Source organism: Microtus pennsylvanicus, chromosome 3 (assembly GCF_037038515.1).
Source record: "Microtus pennsylvanicus isolate mMicPen1 chromosome 3, mMicPen1.hap1, whole genome shotgun sequence".
In the NCBI taxonomy this organism is placed as follows: Eukaryota; Metazoa; Chordata; class Mammalia; order Rodentia; family Cricetidae; genus Microtus; species Microtus pennsylvanicus.
The window spans coordinates 16,318,110-16,337,832 of record NC_134581.1 but is presented as its reverse complement, the minus strand read 5'-3'; the positions used below and the strand labels follow the sequence as shown (position 1 = coordinate 16,337,832).

The 19,723-nt window shown below is 50.4% G+C and overlaps 1 protein-coding gene and 1 long non-coding RNA gene across 3 annotated transcripts; one reads left to right on the top strand and one right to left on the bottom strand.

Annotated features, from left to right (window-relative positions):
- Positions 1-619: 619 nt before the first annotated feature.
- Cish (cytokine inducible SH2 containing protein) lies at positions 620-4,764 on the top strand. The gene is made up of 3 exons (XM_075964723.1): positions 620-953; positions 2,737-2,957; positions 3,181-4,764. Exons 1-3 carry the CDS (start codon positions 934-936, stop codon positions 3,711-3,713), a joined length of 774 nt encoding a protein of 257 aa, XP_075820838.1. The 5' UTR covers positions 620-933; the 3' UTR covers positions 3,714-4,764.
- A 41-nt stretch (positions 4,765-4,805) lies between these two features.
- Positions 4,806-19,059, bottom strand: LOC142845615 (uncharacterized). 2 transcript variants are annotated; one of them, XR_012909960.1, is made up of 4 exons: positions 18,847-19,059; positions 18,221-18,349; positions 9,738-9,859; positions 4,806-4,942 (listed from the first exon to the last, which is right to left on the bottom strand). It is a non-coding gene; the product is annotated as an uncharacterized LOC142845615 (long non-coding RNA). The 2 variants fall into 2 exon arrangements; XR_012909959.1 differs by having other exon boundaries at positions 4,826-4,942; positions 9,700-9,859.
- Positions 19,060-19,723: the final 664 nt, after the last annotated feature.

The following is a 19,723-nucleotide window of genomic DNA, read 5'->3' as shown; positions in this document are numbered from 1 at the left end:
ATAGACTGGAGCTATCTAGGAGCTGATTGTCTCCGTTTACCTCTCAGGGGGATAATTTCCATGACTGGAGGTACACTCAGAGATCAAGCGCGGGTGGGACAGACTCATTTGATACAAAAGATTAACCTGAATCCTTTTAGCCCCCCTTACGCACTCCGCGCCTCTCCCTAAGTCTCTCTCCAGATCTCACATCACGCCACCTACCTCCCGGCAACTCCACACACAGTGTCCTTCTGTAAGCGAAACCCAATAGGGAGTCCTAACACAACGTCCGATCAGCTAGGACCGGCTAGCTAGGAGGACCGGCCCAGACCCTGCCCCGCGCTGTAGTTCCAGGGGAGATAAGCGCACCCATCCCCAAAGAAGCAGAGTAAACGAAGGCAATCTGGCTTCAAGTTGCCAGAATCGCACCCTTCTTTCTAACTTGCCCCCAACCCAGTCTTCTCTCTACCGGTCTCTAGGTCCCGCCTCACTCAGTCACGTCAGTCCAATGTCGACGCACTTCAATTGGTCCGTCCAGATGCTCGGCTCCACCTCCAGCTCTGCTATTGGTCAAGTCATGGGGCTCCCGCCCAGTTTTCCTGGAAAGTTCTTGGAAATCTGTCAAAGGTGTTTCCTTTCGCAGTCCAAAGCCTTAGAAGCCAGCGCCCCTGTTCCCCTCTCGGCCACTGCAAAACCTGCGGTTCTAGGAAGATGCGGCTTCCGGGAAGGACTGGGACACAGCGGACAAAAGATTAGGAGGCGCCTGGCCCCGCCCCGCCCTCCCAGCCCGTCCCCCTCGTCCTTCCAGCCTGCTAGCTCCAGAATCTTTCAGTCCGTGCTCGTCGCCTGTGCGCCCCGGGACCTTGACCTTCGTGCCCTCGACACCCACTGGCTCCCTTCTGCTTCCGTCCTGCCGAGCCCCGACTCTCGAGCCGCCGTTGCCTCTGGGACATGGTCCTTTGCGTACAGGGGTAAGCACAGCTCTCTCCCTGCCCATGCCCCGTGCGGGAAGCGCTGGAGATCACTGGCCTCCAGCTAGCTGCAGGATTTGGGAGGGCTTGACCGGCTGGAGGTGATGAAGTACGAGATGACACAGTGGTAGACACTCCCATGCCTAGATATGTAGTCTCTCCCCAGCCACCTGCAGGGAGGAATAGTCATTCTACACCTAGACATGATACTAAGCCCAGAAGTGCCACTACACACACATGTGGGACTGTGCAAGAGGCCTCACTACGTTGTCTGGCCATGCTTACCACAGAGCTTGTGGAATGACTGGCTAGCTGCCCACATTCTCTCAGATGGTACCTGGATCGGCTATGAGCCACAGCAGGCCGGTCACCTCAAAATTCTGCCTCTCGCTCCCTAAATGGGACGCCAGAGCTCTCCCAGCACACTCAGACTGCTTGAGTGTGGAAAAACCCTTGGCAGGCAGAGCCAGTCACCCCTTCTCATGAGTGGTCACAGGACCATGACCTTCTAAATACCACTTACACTGTCAGGTTTGGCTTCTGTCCCTGCTGATTGCCACCAGCTCCTAACCACCCCTTGTTTACAAGCAATACCCGATACAGATGGCCTTCCCACAGCAAGTGTGGCAGAGCCTAGGGTTTCATTATCTTGAGGTCCTAAGATCCAACAGGGGCCTAGACACAGAACTGAGGCCTGGGCACATATCTTATTAGAAATAAGAGAAAGCCAACATTCCTTCCTCAGGAAGCAGAGCCCCTGGATCGCCCCCCGGGTGGGCTTCCCTTGAATTTCAGTCATTTTAGTTCCCCTAACCCCAGCTCTCTAAATGGCCAAACCCCTCAGGGCAAGTAGATGTTCATCTGGAAGGAGGGGAAATGACAGCCGAAACAAGAGCAAACTGTACACAAAACCACACAGCATAGCAGGGCTGACTCGACAGGGTGGAGTCTGGAATGTAGGTTGAGTGTTCTGTCCTTTGGTGGGTGCTCATATTTATGAGAGATGAGAGCCATCAGTGCCTTTAGAGGCCACTGCCTCTCCTCGCCTGCGAGGAGCAGAGCCCAATCCGGGAATCTGGCAGGCATGGGTAAAAGCTTGTTGAAGTCTTGAAGTCCTAGCCAGTGCGGACTGGGGTCCCCCTAACAGATACTTCCCTTGACAGGAAGCTACCGTGTAACCTTAGGCTTTCTCCTGTAATCTCCAGATTCCCTGAGGATCCCACCCTCCTTTGTCCTGTGACTCCGCGAGATACTGTGGTATTGACAGGCTACCTCAGTCAGAGCTCAACTGGGAGATAGCTTTTGCTTGGACAGAGCCCCCGTTCTTGTGGTAGGAAGGCTGAAAATGCTCATGGGGAGTGGCCTGTGATTTTGGTGATACCAGATGAGGGTTAGTTTGTATGCAGTAAATGCAGGAGAGTGGGGTCTAGGAAACCAGGGTTATGGGTATAGTTCAGTGGTGGAACATGGAGTGTGTGTAAGCCTCTGAGGTCGATTCCCAGCACCCCAAAAAACAAGAAGGAAAGACCTGTATACACGAGCTGGATGTGGTAGCGCACCCCTTTAATCCCAGCATTTGGGAGACAGAGCAGGTGGATCTCTGTGAATGTGAGGGCATCCTGGTCTATATAACAAGTTCCAGGCCAACCAGCGCTACATAGTGAGACCCTGTTCTTTGTTTTTTGTTTGTTTTAAATCTATATATTTGGTGGAAGCAATCAAAGGATTTTTTTTTTAAAATGAAGAATATGTGAGACCTCTGTCGCCTGTCTTCCCACTTTAGATCTTGTCCTTTGCTGGCTGTGGAGAGAATTGGGCAGCGGCCTCTGTGGGCCCAGTCTCTGGAGCTGCCTGGGCCAGCCATGCAGCCCTTGCCCACTGGGGCATTCCCAGAGGAGGTGGCAGAGGAGACTCCTGTCCAGTCAGAGAGCGAACCAAAGGTGCTAGACCCTGAGGAGGACCTGCTGTGTATAGCCAAGACGTTCTCCTACCTTCGGGAATCTGGTAAGTCTCAGGGGAAAAACCGACCTTGTTATGGGAAGTCTATGAAGGAACTAAGCTCTTGGGATTTTGACTCTGATCTGGGAAGGCCCTGCCCCTAAGTCTGATGGGAGAATTACATCCCTGTCCAGGGAACTGTGAAGGGACTCTCCACCTTGGCCTACCCTGGATTGGTACCTTTAGGTAATTTCTGATCAGTCCCTTGGCCTCCTCTCTGCTTGTCTAGGATGGTATTGGGGTTCCATTACGGCCAGCGAGGCCCGACAACACCTACAGAAGATGCCAGAGGGTACATTCCTAGTACGAGATAGTACCCACCCCAGCTACCTGTTCACGCTGTCCGTCAAAACTACCCGTGGCCCCACCAATGTACGCATCGAGTATGCTGATTCCAGCTTCCGACTGGACTCCAACTGCTTGTCCAGACCTCGAATCTTGGCCTTCCCAGATGTGGTCAGCCTTGTGCAGCACTATGTGGCCTCCTGTGCTGCTGACACCCGGAGTGACAGCCCGGATCCCGTTCCCACCCCAGCCCTGCCTGCACCTAAACAAGATGCACCTGGTGACTCAACCCTGCCCCTCCCCACGGCTACCGCTGTGCATCTAAAACTGGTGCAGCCCTTTGTGCGCAGAAGCAGTGCCCGCAGCTTACAACATCTGTGTCGCCTCGTCATCAACCGTCTGGTGGCCGACGTGGACTGCCTACCGCTGCCCCGGCGCATGGCCGACTACCTCCGACAATACCCCTTCCAACTCTGATGGGGCCCGGCACCCTGCTCTGCCTCACATCATTACAGCCTGGAGGGGACACAAGCCCCAGCTGGACTGGGTTCCTGCTGTCCCTTCTTCGGTCACCCTGGTGCCTGCATACATAGAGCTGGATCAGAAAGTGCCAGCAAGAACAAGGCAGGTGGAAGAGGGGTTGCACACAACTCTGAGGTCAGTGCCTCCAGGTCCCATGTGGCTATTTGTGGTGAGCCATGTGTCAGAGCAGAGAGAGACAGGCAGGACCTCATCTCACCCTGGAGGCTGGACCCAGGCCTCCATTCACTGGCGTGCCCTAACCACCTGAACTCTGTATATTCTCCCAGCCCTGGTTTCTCCATCTGCTGGGTAGGGCAGGCCCCCTACCCATCTGGAGAGCAGCCAGTCTGTTTCTGGGAGAGTATCAGCCAAAGGAACTGAGGTTGATGGTGCCAGCCCCTGGTGGGGAAGTAGGCCAGGCTGGTGGGGAGAGAGGCTACACAGTTAAACAGTATTTATTTTATTTATTTTCCTTATGGGATTGGGGGTGGATTAATGGCGTGAGCCATCCCATTTCTCTGCCCTAAGGCCTGAGTCAGCCAAAGATCCCCAGCCCTGGTTCTTCCCTGTGGAGACCCCCATCCCCATACAAGACATTGGGCCCAAAGTAGTCCGGAATGCCCTGGCCCTGACCACCTGCATATGAATGTGCCCACTCCCTTTTTCCCCTAGCCTCTCCGGGAGGCTGGGTAAGCAGACAAATGGGAGCCAGAAATACAGAGCTCACACTCATCTCCTCTGGGGCAATGCCATGGCTTCACGGAGCTGGCTTCTCTGTGGTGCAGCCCCTGCAGAGGGCACGCTCTGGGTCAGGAAGGGGATGCTGGCTAGGGCTGCTGCTGCAGCTCTTCTGTGTCTGCTTCCTGTTCAGGAAGTTGCCCGCATGCGAGAGAGGGAGAAATGCATACCTAACGAGACTTTATAAAACAATTATTATAGCACAAAAACCAGTTTGGTAGTTTCTCTTCCACTGATTTTTCTGTAACGATAATAAAATTATGCCTTCCATTTACGAAGCCTTCCGCGGGTCATCTGGTGTAGCAGGTAGTTTGTCTCTCTTTCTTCCTGTTATTGCGATCCAGTTCCACATCAGGAAAAGCCGAAGCTCAGAACCTTACAGGACTGAGCGGTCTCTGCCAGGGGCCTGGGGGTGCAGGTAACAGGGAGCTGCCTTTCTTGTTCCCCTTGGGAAATGAGAGACAGGAGGTGAAGTTCTGCCGGCAAGCCTTCTAGGGTGCTATCCACTGCCCTGCTGGCTATGTGGGAAGTGGGTTGCAGAAGAGCTCCAAGCCCAAGAGGTATATGAAGAGGAAGTATCCCATTCAGTGTATAAGTGGGCACGGAGGGAGGGGGTAACTTGAGAAGGAGTCACAGAGCTCAGGCAGCCAGTCCTAGCAAGGAGAAAGCAGAGTGGAAACAAAGGCACGAGGTATGGATCCCTGATGTGATGCCTGAGAGAGCGCCTCCCAGGCATGGGGCAGATCAGCTGACACGGATAGTGACCCATGAGGTCTGGGGGAGGGGTGTCAGAATTCTTGCTCAGGCTGTTTGGGGTGAGAGGACCCTCTCCTCTGAGTGAAGGTCTTGTACATCAGAAATATAATTAAGGTGGAGACGCTGTCCAGGGTTGGTGGTCTCACTTGGGAATACTTAGACTGCTGGGATCCTGCTATGCCTGATCTTTTCTCTGGTGTGTGTGGGCCTCCCAGGAAAGCTCTCAGCTATGCTCATGGCCCTCTAAACCTTATTTTGGAAACAATTTGGGATGTGTTCTTAGTCCAGAGACCATTAGGAGTTGCAAATTACAGGAGGCCAGGAATGGTGGATCGTGAGCAGAAAGCTATGCGAAACAGCATCTTGATATAGAAGACGAAAAGGAAAAAACAATCAGGGAGGCCCAGGACTGAGGACAAGAAGACAGTCATGACAAAGAAGAGGAATGGCATTGTGGGGGCTGGGAAGATGGCTCAGGGGTCAAGAATGTTCACTACCCTTTCAAAGGCCCAGAGCTTCCAGCTCCAGTGGGGCTGATGCTGTCTTCCTTCTGGCCTTTGTGCACCGATAGACACACCCAGAAACACATACATAAGAAATAATACTTTTTAAAGGAATGACATTGGACTAGAATGAACAAGAGGTATATGAAGGAGGGACGATATTTAAAAGCCGGGAGTAGTTGCCAAGTCCATCTCTTTGGTCTGACACCTTCTCTGTTGCTGGTAGGAGCTGATAAAACTTTTGCTGACTGTGGGGGCCAACAGTGCACCTCTTCCAAGTGTCACCATGGCCCTGGTAGTGTCTTTTCTTCAACTTTGATCTCAACCTCTTTTTCATTCCCAAAATGTGTGGGGTAAACCCTGTTGCCCTCCACCCCCCAGATCTGAGTCATCTAGTGGGAAAGTAGTGGGCACATGGGGACCAGAGTTAGGCTTTCCACGTCTGGTGCTGCAACTTGGACATTCGGCTTCTATAACAAGAGGAAGCAGAGAGAACCCCATTCTTCCCAGTAGGGACTGCCTAACAGTGCCTGCCAGGTGCAAGTCTGCGTGAGGACTCCGTACTTCCTGGGAGTGGGGTCCAAATGCTACTCCGGATTCAAATACCAGGAGCAGGGGCTGGCTGAGGCCACGCAGAGAGTTCAGGACAGAACAACACTCACCGAACTGCGCCTCTGCCCCCGCGGCTCTGTGAGATGAGACTGGGCAACCGGGTAGCAGCCTGGACAGTGGTTTCTCTCCACCTGTCTCTGCCCGCTGAAAGCACTGGAGCGGTCCTGGCAATGGACCACGCCTGGCTCACCGCAAGCCAGAGTCTACCTCTTTCCTGAGAAGGGGCTGCCAGCGACTGGCATTTCAGTCTTTATATGAGAGGAATAGCAGGAATATGCCTGCCTGGGCATAGAGACATCAGAAAACATGTCATTGGTCCCCGGACCCAAGTCAATGGCCCAAGCCTAACAGAAAGGGAAAAGCAGCTGACCAGTGCCATCACCCCTGGATGGTCCTGGGTTACTCTAAAGGGCAACCCTGTTGGCACTAGCTAGCGGGGAAGGGTGAACCATGAGGTGGGCGTGCTGGACCCTGCGCAATATCCAAATAGTAACCCTTTACTGATTGGGTCCCTTCACATATGCTCTTTGGTCACTGAGCCAGCCTCCATCAAGGCCCCAGGGACAGAGCAGGGAACATGACAGACACGGCCTCCATCCTCATGGGGCTTGTCAGAAGTGCAAGAGAGGCTGTAAACAAGGAACAAATGGGCAAGTTTTGAGTGGGTGAAGAAAGACACGGCAGGAGGTGAGGGCAGAGAATGGCCTTAGGCATGGGATCACCCCACAGCAAAGGGGGCCTGGGTCATGTCTGAGTAGCACCGCAGTGAACCTGGCTACTAGAGTGAAGAGCAGGGGGCGGTCCTGTAGATGTCGTGGGCAAGGGCTGTGCCAGATCCTGGGAACAATCAGTGCAATGGCTTTAAGGCAGAAACAAGCCTAGAATCCAGGATGGAGTAGGAAGGACAAAGGGGTCATGACTGAATTTATTCTAGCTGGTGGATCACCTCGGGGTCTAGCAGGCTGAATTGAGCTCTGATGCTTGTTTCTAAAGAACTCTAGGGGGATGGCTCGATGATGGCCAGTGAGAAGGTTCACAGGGGATGCCATAGGAAACCAGAGGAGGCAAGGGCGGCAACTTTGGATGTGGTTCACCCCCCCCCCCTTTTTTTTGGTTTTTTGAGACAGGGTTTCTCTGTTAGCTTTGAAGCCTATCCTGGAACTAGCTCTTGTAGACCAGACTGGCCTCAAACTCACAGAGATCCGCCTACCTCTGCCTCTGCTGGGATTAAAGGCGTGCGCCACCAACGCCCGGCATCCCCATTAATCCTCACTCTAGCCCTGCACACTCTCAGAGGTTGTCCCTGTTTCCAGATGAAGGAGTACGGCTTAGAGCAGCGGTTCTCAGCCAGTGAGTTGCGACCCTTTCACAGGGGTCGCCTAAGATCATCAGAAAACACAGATATTTACACTACGATTCGTAACAGTAGCAGATTACAGTTATAAAGTAGCAGTGAACATAATTGTATGGTTGGGGGGTCATCATGATGTGAGGAACTGTATGAAGGGTCACAGCTTTAGGAAGGTTGGAAACCACTAGCTTAGAGAGAAATATGGCTAGCTCAGGGTCATAAGCCTTGACCCTAGGCCTTATTCGTGTAACTACTACTCTACCCGTCTCTGAAGACTCGCCTGCCAAAGCCTTGATCTCTGAAGAGTAAAGACGTTCAGCAAGGCTTGGCCGGAGGCGTGGGGGGCAGTGCTGGAGCTAGGCCCAGGAAGATTCTGCCCTGGCAGAGGAAGATGGGTTTGGAGAGCCGGCCTATGTGGAGTCCCTCTCTAGACTCAGTGCTTCTGGAATGGTTGAGGGCAGGTACCAAAGCCACCCAGGTATTTCTTGTCAGCAGATCTAACTGGCTAAGATGTTTCATTCAAGATTACTGAGTCACCTAGCATTCCCTTGGTCCCATGGGCCCCTGAACCTAAATTCAGCATTTAACTTGCTGCAGATCCTGCTAGAATGGAGTTGAAGCCATGATCTTCACTCCCAGATGGAAACCCTCCTACCCTAGGTGTCCGTGGTGAAGTGAAGGGCCAGGGGCCTGAAATCAAATGCTATCCAGCGCCAAGGGTCTGCGTCTGAGGATTTCCTCCTTTACAAAGGAGCCTGGGCAGGCCAGGGCAGCCCTTTTCACAACGACCTGTTAGACCAGTTTTAATCTGGAGCAGACTGACACTTGGCCTCCCCACCCCTCTCTGGTTCAGTGGGGGAGTACAGCCAGCCAACTAGGGGGCACCCCAGTGGTCACTGCAGGGCAGCTGGATTGGGATCCGTGTCTGGGACACAAGCTAGAGGAGGTCCCTGGGGGGTTAATTCTGGCCAGACAGCAGACCAGAGGGTAAGTGGAGAGTGACTGGGCCTGGCTTTGGGGAAAAGCCAAGCACATGGAAGCCGATACTAATCTCTGGGCGGGAGATGCTGCAGGCTGAGTGCAGAAGGAGGCCAAAAGCTGCCCGCTCAGTGGAAAGACAATGGTTTCCATGACCCAGGCCTGGTCAAAGCAAGCAGAGTCCAGGGCACAGCAAGTAGCCTCTGAAGGTGGGGAAGACTTGGGGCTTCTACAAGCCCTCCAGAAGTGTTCCACCCACATAGGAACTGACTGTCCCCAGAGATATCCCGATGGTATGGTTGAAGGGGGCATGGCATCTAACACATGCTTTCCAGGGCCAGAGTCAGAACCTTGCTCTGGGGACTTTCCCTAGCCCTAGCACCAATAAACCAGACCAGATACTTCCTGTCACCAGACGTGGGCTCTTTCTACCAGAGATCCAGAGTTCACTTCCAGCCTGTGTTAGGCCAAGGCTATGTTCTAAGTGCCTCTCGGCTCTCAGCCTCCCCCAAGAAGCATTTGCCCTTCCCACTGAGCACATCAGTGTGTGCATTCATGCGTGTGTGTGAGCGTGCGTGCTCACGTGTGCGCTGACCTTTCCCCTTGGCCAACATTCCTTTGTTTTCCTCAGCTCCTTTCAGGGGACAGTTTGGTAGGAAGAGCCACAGAAGAGAGAGGTCCTCGGGAAACATTTCCTCAAAGCTCAGACACATGAAGTCCTATCCAGACGGAAATGGTTCCCGTGGTAGCCTGAAAAGATGGGGGGGGGGGACGCAGGAAGAAACCTCCTGGGAGGGTGTACTGTTAACCCTGGCACTTGGGTGTCTGCACCCCTGGGACCTTGCCATCATCAGTCTGGCATTGAGAGGGTAGTCTCAGCTTTAACAGGCAAAGCTGGGTGGCTCTTAACTAGGCTGTTTTTAATTTCATGAGATACACATTCTCATCACAGGCCAAAATTCTGGGTTTATTGTCTGTGGGATCCATTTGCTCTGTGACCTACCCAAAAGGTGCCCAGGCTGGGTCTGCATAGTCCTGTACCTTTTCACTTGGAGTCGGCCAGTCAGTATCAGGATTGAGAGATGTGGGCTTTGGGGACACCGGCACCCTCTTTCCAGCAACTTGATTGTCCCCAGTTTCTCTCCTGGGTCTCAGCCGTTTACCTGTGGAGGGCAGAGAAGGCACGGTGTGGGCAGCTCCGCCCCCACCCTGGGTGAGGTGTTTTCGCCAGAACCATAGCAGCTGTGGCTAGAGGCCTCTTCCCAGGAAGAGCAGAGCGCCTCTTCCAAGAACTCTGAGGAGGGCGGGCAGGAGGGTGCGCGGGGGAGTTAATTTTAAACCAAACAGCTTTCCACGCTTCTCAGGAACTGGTTGCTCAATGTGCTCAGGCAGGTCCCAGGCGAATGGGCAGGCCCGGTGCCAGCTCAGAGGTGGAGTGGGTGGAAGACACCCAGAGGAGAGGCCCAACTGACCTTGAGGGTATTTGGACTGCCTCTGCACACCCATCAGGGCCTGTCTCTCCCTGACCCCAGTCAGCCACCCAACTTGCTGGGGGACTTGGAGGGGGGTGACTTACTCAGTTCCAAGAAGGCAAAGAGACATTATAAAAAGATTCATAGTGAAGGTGTCATGTTCTTTCCAGGCCCTTGAAAGTTCTGCTCCCATCCCCTTCACTGTTGAGAACTTGCCATACTGTCCCCTGGCCTGCCCCTCTCTGGATGTTTTCTGACGAAGGCCTCCTCTGAGGGCCAATTCCTTGTAGGACAGAATGCTAGGGACCAGTTTAGTGGGATGTCAAATGGAGTATGGAAAACTGGAGGAAGTGATGGACCTCCCCCCCAGGAAATCATTTTCCTTTTGTGTAGGGAGAACTCCAAAGCCTGGGCACATGGCAGACCAGGAGATAGGGCATTTCACTTCATTGACCTCCTAGGCCCAACCTTAGTGTGTTTATCCCCTCCTGTCTGACAGTCTAGGGCCACCTCCCAATGTCTAGTTCATGAGGGTCTTCTCTGTCGAGAGTCATCTATCTCTTCCCGTTCTCCACCTCCAACTCTCCCTGTCCTCAGATTCTAGAAACCTAAGTAGGCTCTAAGAAAGAATGCCAGGCAAATGCTGCCAGGAGCTGTGGTTCCTGGAACCAGCAATGCAGAGACAGGGGACACTTCTTGGAACCTGACGGCCATTCAAGGGAAAGAAAGACTCAGAGGACATCCAGTGGCCTGGGGAGGAGACACTCTGTCAAAGTCAAAGCTTCAGCTTAGGTCCCCACCTCCAGGAAGCCCTCCTTGACTGAAGTTAGTCCCTTCAACTCCATCATCACACTAAGGGCTCTCCTAGGGAGGGCTCAGGTCTGGTGTGGCCTCTAGGGTATCTAGTGTCCAACCTGGAGCACAGCGAACATAGAGATAGGCATGGACAGCAGAAAGGGGGTGCATGTGCACAGGTAAAGGAGGGTGTCAGACATGAGCACACCACCAGGTCAGAGGAAAGAGGAATGCAAGGGAAAGGAGGCCTTCAAGGCGAGGTCAGCAATGCCAGGTCTTGCTGAGGAAGCCTCCAGGTCGTCGTTGGCCCAATCTTCAGATCCCTGCACCTTAGATCAGGGTCAAGCCATCCAGGGCTCTCCTGGCATCCCTGGGCAGCCGTAAGCAAGCACCTGCTTTCTGGTACCTCAGTTTTCAGTTGTGAACAGGGAACTAACTGCCTCTCCACTCACATCTACACATCACTCTCCTTCCCACCCCAGCACCAACCTGTAACCTACCCGTCCATATGTTTCAGAGAAAACCATGCCCCCCCCAGGGCTGGTTCTGGGATTGAAGGCCAGGGCAGGTGCCGGGCAGCTATGAAGTGGTCTATAAGGAAGAGATCCCCAAACCCTTGTAAAAAGGCAGTGCGGGTGACTCAGGACACAGTTCCCCATTGTGTCCTCACCTTGGAGCTGCTGGGGCGCCTAGTGCAGCAGACAAAAGTGGGAGTGCCGCATTCCCTGCCACGTGGAGCCCTGCTTCCTGTCCCTGGGCAGGCTGGCCATGGCCAGAGAGAGCTTGCTGTGGAGAACCTGACCTGGGCCGATTCCATGTGGGTGGTTCTAGGGCCAGATCACCATCAAGTCCGGACATCCTTGAAACTCAGTCTCCCCTCCTCCCCCAACTCCCCACCCCCACCCTGCAAAGTGAGGGCAGTGCCATCATCTGCCTTATGGAATCCCCGTAAGGCGTCCTAAATAAATTGTAAATCGGATCACTTCATTCTTCTCTGAGATCTGCTCTCTGGGCCCTGTGCCATCTCTTCAGCTTCCCCTTCATCAGGAACCCAAGAACTCTTGCTCATTTTCCCTTTGCAGCATGAAGGACTCACACACACACCTCCCTCCTTCCCTCTGTACCACAGGCCCTGGCCTATGCTGTGCTCTGGGCAAAGGGACACGCAGCGGTCCTAATATACAAATCTAAATATTGAAAAATCATAAACTACAAACTGCTAATAAAAATGTGCTAGCCTCTTACTTAACAAACATGTTTGCATGGCAATATAAATATCTATCAATGGACAGCTTTTATAAGTCTGAAAGTCAGGCAATATCAAGGGTTTTTGAACTTTGTGATAATTATTCGTGTCTAGGTGTTCTCTGATAGGTCTGAGGTTTAAGTAAGGAAACAGAGATTTGCTTAACTCACAATGCGTTCTCTATTTACCCTGTAGTTGTTCTTGTTTTTATTCTAGAAAACATGGTCATGTTTTTTATAATCATTTACAACATCAGTTATTATAAGATTTGCATGTAATTACCGTTTTGACAGTGATAGTTTACAAAGTTAAAACAACATAGTATACTCGGCAATAGTGGCACACACCTTTAATCCCAGCACTCAGGAGGCAGAGGCAGGCGGATCTCTATGAATTCGGGCCAGCCTGGTCTACAGAGCTAGTTTCAGGACAGCCAGGGCTACACAGAGAAACACTGTCTCAAAAAAAAACAAAGCAAAATAAACAAGTGGACAAGCAAACAAACCATAATATAACCAAATGGTATAAAAAAGTAAAGTCAGGTGGTGGTGGCACACATCTTTAATCCCAGCACTCAGGAGGCAGAGGCAGGCAGATCTCTCTGAGTTTAAAGCCAGCCTGATATACAGGAACTAGTTCCAGGACAGACTCCAAAGCTACAGAGAAACCCTGTCTCAAAAAACAAACAAACAAAAAAAGTTAGGTTAAATGAAAAATATAGGTGCTGGAGAGATGGCTCAGCAGTTAAGAGCACTGGCTGTTATTCCAGGGGACCTGACACTTTCACACAGACATAAACCAATGTATATAAAATAAAAATAAAAAAATTACTTTAAAAAAGGAAAAAGAAAAATACCAAAATTGAAAGTATTTTAAACATAGGATCAATATTTATCTATCTATCTATCTATCTATCTATCTATCTATCTATCTATCTATCTATCTATCTATCTATCTATCTGTCTGTCTGTCTGTTTGTTTAATTTAAACTTCTGATTCTCCTGCCCCATCTCCCGCATTTTGGGAGTGTTATAGGCATGTGCCACCATCCATGGCTTTATGCAGTCCTGGGTATCAAACAGGCATACTTAACAAACATTCCACCAAGTGAGCTACATCCCTAACCCCAAAAAAGTAATTTTAAAAGAAACAGCATTGAGGCTGGGAAGATGATTCAGCAGTTAAGAGCACATTCTGGTCTTTAGAGGACCCAGGTTCAGTTCCCAGTATCCACATGTAGACTCACAGCCACTTGGAACTCCAGTTCCAGGGATGCCCTCTTCTGGCCTCTGTGGAGCACACATAGAGCCCACAGGTGCATGCAGGCACTCACACACATACGCATAAAAAAATATGCTTTTTTTTTTTAAAAAAAAAAAGGTTATTAGAAGTGAAGTAACAGTAACAGGTTGGGACTGTGACTCAGCAGGGAAAGTACCCAAGACTGCAGTTCCATGAGCTCAGAACCCACTGACGTGCCCACAGGGCAAAGTGACCTGCCTGTGAGTCCCATCCAGTGTTAGGAGGTAGAGACAGGAGTCTCAGAGCCTCAAAGAACAAGGCAGAGAAACCAATGAGGACCCCTGATGTTAGCCTCAGTGCCCCCATAGGCACCGGCATCCATATACGTGGATAATCCACCCACATGTGGGCCCCCACATACATGTAAAAACATGTGAAATTAATAATTAGTTAGTTAAAAGGAAATAACTTGGGAGGCTGAGGCGTGAGGATTGCCATGAGTATAAATAAGGCCAGCCTGGGCTATAGAGTGAGTTCCAGGAAGCCTGGCATACTGTTACTATCTCAAAAAACAGATATGGTAGCAACAACAACTGAAGCAATAAGTTACATATTACATAATAATGTCAAATGATAGGATGTTTTAAAATTAAAATTTTGCTTTCTTATTTAATTTTTTTTTAGAGATTGAACCCAGGGTCTCCTATATGCCAGGCCAGTGCATTACCAGTGAGGCCCGCCTGAAGATTTTATTAAGTTGAGTTATAAGTCCTGAAGTTTTTATTAAGTCGTGTTAAATGTTTTCATAGAAAGGAATCTTCTCAGAATGCAGTTCAAGCCCTCCATGACAGCTACAGGGGAGTTTCTGCTGCCTCAGAGCAGACCCTGCTTGTGTTTTCCTGGGGTTCAAACTGTTACCATGGGAGTGGATTATGGGATGTCTCACTGCACCAGGCACAGGGCATCGAGTCCCTGGTACTGGTAATGCCCCTGCAATCTTTGTAAACCTATCAGAAATCTATTTTTATAAGTTTAGACTGTACTTCAAACGACAGGTTTCAGGAAGGTTAGGAGAGAATGGTAACCGACCAGATGTAATTTCCAACAATTAATACCAGAATAATTTTGGGGAAAAATTCAATGTCCCCCTCACCATAAATTCTTAGACAGATCAAATATTTCAAAATTAAAGTGAAACAATGTTTAAAATGTCCTCTGCAGCCCTCCTGGGACACAGAACAGTGGCCGGGAGGCAAAGCCTCCTCCTAGGCTTGTCTTCCCTGCATCCCCCAGCACACTGAGTCAAGGACCCTAATGCATGTAGCTTTTTGGGAAGTGATGCTAAAGAGCCCCAGCAGGAAGTTGGAAGACTAAGCTCCACAGCTCTTTTCCACTTCTGCACCTTTGTCGGGTCAGTAAGCACCGACAGCCCTTGTTCCCAGTAAAATAGAGGTGATCCCTCTTTTGTTTCCAAACCAGAAGCTTTATGCCTCCTGCCAGCATCTTTGAGAACATGGTAGGCCAACTCATTTGCTTACACAATGGATAAAAAGCTCAGCTTTCATCGTCTGCGCACGCGCGCGAGTGTGTGTGTGTGTGTGTGTGTGTGTAAACATGCATGTGGAGACCAGAGTCAACTTTGGGAGTCATTCCTCGGGCACTCTCCTCTTCTGATTAGCGTCTCTCACTGAAACTCATCAAGTAGGCTAGACTAGCTGACCAGTGAGTTCCAGGAATCCTCCTGTCTCCACCTCCCAGCCATTGGGATTATAAACAGGCACAGCCACGCTTGGCTTTTCTATGGATTCAGTCCTCATGCCTGCACGGCAAGCATTTTGCTCACTGAGCTATCTACCCCAGCCCAACTCAATTCTTATATAAAGGACAGGAAAAAGTGGTACATGGGCCAATTTTAGCCTTAGTGGGTGGACATAAAGGGGACAAAGGCTAGAAGGAAGGAGTCTTGAGTCACAGGAACATCCCAGAGGATGAGCAAGGTGGGGAGCATTTCAACAGAATGGGAGGCCTGTTCACTCAGGAGAGAGGACAGATGCAGGACACCAGCCAGGACAGTCCTAGCAAAGGTATAGAGAGCAGGAAGTCCTGGAGAAGCCACTGAAGCTTCGAAAGAGCTGACCTTGGTCCTCAGCAGGGCTCCAAAAATGTCAGAGATCTGGGTAGTCACCTTCGCAGACCTATCCCCCCAAAATACTTTGTGACACCAGGCAAGCCAAGAAAGGGGACCGACCCTCAGTTTCAACTTTATTTTCCATGAAAGGAGGTGAAGTGCTGAGGCTTCCAAGGCTACCATGACACAGAAGTAGTGGTTGGGCCTCTGAGACAGGATAATGCACACACACACACACACACACACACACACACACACACACACACACACCGCGCACAGACACACACACACAGCTCTGACCCAGTTTCCACCTGACAGAGGTTCTCCAAGAACACCTATGATCATGAATTCCAGCTGGCATTCAAGTGCCACACCCATGCTTATGTGTGTTCATGTGCATTCCTGTGCAGAGGTATATATGCAGTTTTCTGATAAGCGTTATAATATGGCCAGCTCTCCCTGGAGGGAAAAACCTGTGTGGGTCCCTGTTGCTGACAAGAGAAATCCTAAAGACCCAGAGTCCCTCACTGGGGGACAATCAGGAAGAATCTATGTCTCCATCCATGAGCTCTCTAAAGACAAGGAACCTAAGGGCCACCTACCTTCCTGTATCCAAGCTTTAGTAAAAGCTTGAGGGGCAAACATGTGACAAGGAAACAGAAAGGACAGGACATAAAGTATCTCAGCTCCCCCTCCCCTAAGCCCTCAGCTGCCCCAGAACCACTCACAGAGGATGCTGGCAGGAAAGAGAGCCTGTTTCAGATGCTATGTCCTCACCTGACCCTGAATTCTCCCCCAGCCAGTGGCCCTAGGGAGGCTGAGATGCCTGGCTCTTGACTGTGACTCAGCGGAAGAAGATTGAAAAGGGGGGGTAATGCTGGGGCCCAAAAGGGTTTGCTTCTCATTTCTCTCTTTCCAAAGCACAGCCAGTTCCCAGAAATGAAGGTACCCAGAACCAGAGAAACCTGAGACTTTGTGGGGCCCTGGGTTCCCCAGTCTGCCCACCTTAAAGACACAATCAAGCCTGGGGAAGCCCCTAGACCACGCCTCCTGTTTGGGCCTTCTTTTCACTGCCTTAGAACCCTGGCACGTGTACTGTATAGCCAGGTCGGGGCTGTGTACTCCAGGGGCCTTTCAGAAACACGTAACCCAGATGCAGTTGCTGTGACAGATGTTGGGTGGGAGAAGATGCCTCCAGGACACGAGAAGTGGATGGTCTGGAGGCTTCAGTAACATAACAGTCAGCACAAAAAAAAAAAAATGATGCCTCATGCCCCTCCCACAAGTTCCTTCCTCCTCCTTCTCTCACCCCTTCTAACGTAAAAACTTTTAACATTTATTTGTTGTGTGTATGTGTTTGTACATACACACATGTATGTGAATGCCATGGTGCTCATATGCACTTTTTTCCTTTCACGGGTAACATATTATTAGGCAGCAAATACCTTGACACTCTTCTAATTTTCTTTCCTTTCTCTTTTTCTTTCTCCCTCTTTTCTTCTCTTTTTTCTCACCCCCCTTTTCTTTTCTTCATATTGAAAAATACAGTGTAGGGAAATGGATGGAACAAAGGTCATCATGCTAAGAGAAATAAACCAGACTCAGACACATGTCCAGTGTTTTTTCTCATAAGCAGAATACACACACACACACACACACACACACACACACACACACACACACGGCACAGAAGGACCCAGAAGAGAGACTATGAAAGGGGAAGAAGAGGGTAATGAGGGGCAAGGCAAAATATCAAATGTTTTCTCTCATATGCAGAATCTATGCCCAATACATACTCATATATGACAGGAAAAGAGAGGGGAACATTGGAGAGGAAAAGTACAAGCAAAAGAGGGGGACGGTGGGGAATGAATAAAAACAAGATACAATGTAGCCAGGCATGGTAGCTCACACTTTAAGTGTCAGCATGGAGGAGGCAGAGGCAGGTGGCTCTCTGAGTTCCAGGCCAGCCTGATCTACAAAGCGAGTTCCAGGACAGCCAGAGCTACATGGAGAAACCCTGTAAGCACCCCCCCCCAAAAAAAAGGGGAAAAAAACAATGTATAAATACACATATACAAAAATCTAGCAATGAAAACTCATTACTTTGTATGCTAACTAAAAAAATCAATTAAAAATAAATACACAATTTTAGGAACAGTGATATGGCTCAGCGAGTAAAGCACTCATGGCGACCTGAGTTCAATCCCTGGAACCCATGTGAAGGTGGAAGGAGAGAATGGGCTCCACCAAATTGTACTCTGATCTCTACAAGTCCACCGTGGCACACACACACACACACACACACACAAATAATTAATAATGATGATTATATCTAAACACCACAGACTCAAACAAGCTCAGCTCACAATTATCACACGTCAGGATCTTCTCCATGTCCTGAACTGAGCCTTCTGTGGCAGTTGGAGACTGTCAGGGAGGCTGAGAAGCACACCACTGCTCCTAACCACTTACCCGTGAATCAAGTCCCTCGGTCCTATCTGATGAAAATCCAACACTGAAAGAAAGTGGAAGCTTAGACCACCGTAAGATTTTACTCCCTGGGGCTGGAGGGATGGCTCGGCAGTCAAGAGCACTGGCTGTTCGTCCAGAGGCCCCAGGTTTGGTTCCCAGCACCCACCTCAGACAGTGTAACTTCAGCTCTTGCAGAGGACTGGAGCTTGAATCGTAATACCCAAGTCCAGCTGCCTATAACTCCAGTTCCAGGAGCTCTGAAGCCTCCCTTCTGGGCTCTATAAGTCCTGCATGTCTGTGGTGCACAGATATACATATAGGCAAAACACTCATACATATAAAATAAAAATAAATACATCTTTAAAATAAAAAACAATTCCCATCCTAGGCCCTGGTGCAGGCATTTGTGGGGATTTTGTTTTTTTGTTTTGTTTTTTGCTGTTTACCTTGATGGACTTTATGCTAAGAAAGAATTTCAACTTTTAAACATTATGTTATTAAAATGCTGCTTTTAACTTTTACAAATGTACTTGAATGTCATGTGACACTCAGTTTGAAGGAATAAACAGCTGTAAGGGGCCGGGATACAGTGAAGGAGAGTTTTGCCAGGAATGGTGGCACATGTCTTTAGTCCCATCAATCAAGAATCAGAAGCAAGCAGACCTCTGCTGAGTCTGAGGTCAGTCTGGGCTATGCAGCAAGTTCCAGACCAACCAGGGCTACATAGTGAGACCTTGGGGCCTGAAATTCTTCTTCCTCCCAATGCAATGGGGACTTACCTCCTTAACTCACCTGCCAGTCAAGAGCCAGAGCGTGGTGTCTGCCAGCCCCATCTCACCTCACATCCAGAGTACAGGAGTCCTATTTCAGCACCGGTTACTTCTCCTGCCTCCTCCACAAAACCCTGGGCTTCTTGTCTGGTTCCTCTGCAGCGGGATGTGAAAGCTGGGTAGCCAAGAGGAAGCTCACCAGAGCCTGGTGCTGTTTGCTTTGGCCATTTTCCCCTTTGCCTAGGGACCTGTGTTGGCTCTGGGCCTCTAACCAGCTGCCAAACCTGTGAGGTAAGGCCCCGGGATACAGGTGGCCTCTGTAGCCTGTTCACTTTCTCTCCTGCCCAGATGTTTGAGAACTAGGTACAAACCCCAGCAAGGGCACTTGCTGTGTGCCTTTGGACAGGCCTCACTCTTTATCCTGACAGGGCTAGGCAGGCATCCCTGATGTGCTGTTGTCTGACTCAAGACCAAAGGTCTGTGGCGCTCATCACTGCTTACACATGGCAGATGTTGTTACTGTTGTTGCCAGCCCCAAGGCCTGGAAGCATGTTCCCAATTGAATGCGGTTCTCCCATGTGGTCCATCTGGATCTCTGGATGCCCAATACTGCCTCTAGGATGTTCTAAGAGTACCCTTTACTCTTAGACTCACTGTCTCCAAATCCCCACGCTCCAGCTCAGAGCAGTCCCAAGCTCCTCTGGTGCCAATCAGAGCCATGGACCACACATACATCATGGTTCTGACCGCTCCATCCTCATCCCCATTCGGCTTCTCGTAATGTCTGTGAGTCAACTGATTCAGAATGGTTTTTGCCTCTACTGAAGCTCCAGTCACCTCCAGATTGGACAATTGCGGCACTTGCCTGAACCCCCTTTTTCTGTGACCATGGAAGAGCA

Bases quoted from the DNA above. Each gene is read 5' to 3' on its own strand.
- Cish (XM_075964723.1), top strand. From the start codon at position 934: ATGGTCCTTTGCGTACAGGG. The intron at 954-2,736 runs GTAAGCACAGCT...TTCCCACTTTAG, and splicing joins ATGGTCCTTTGCGTACAGGG to ATCTTGTCCTTTGCTGGCTG. The intron at 2,958-3,180 runs GTAAGTCTCAGG...CTGCTTGTCTAG, and splicing joins CTCCTACCTTCGGGAATCTG to GATGGTATTGGGGTTCCATT.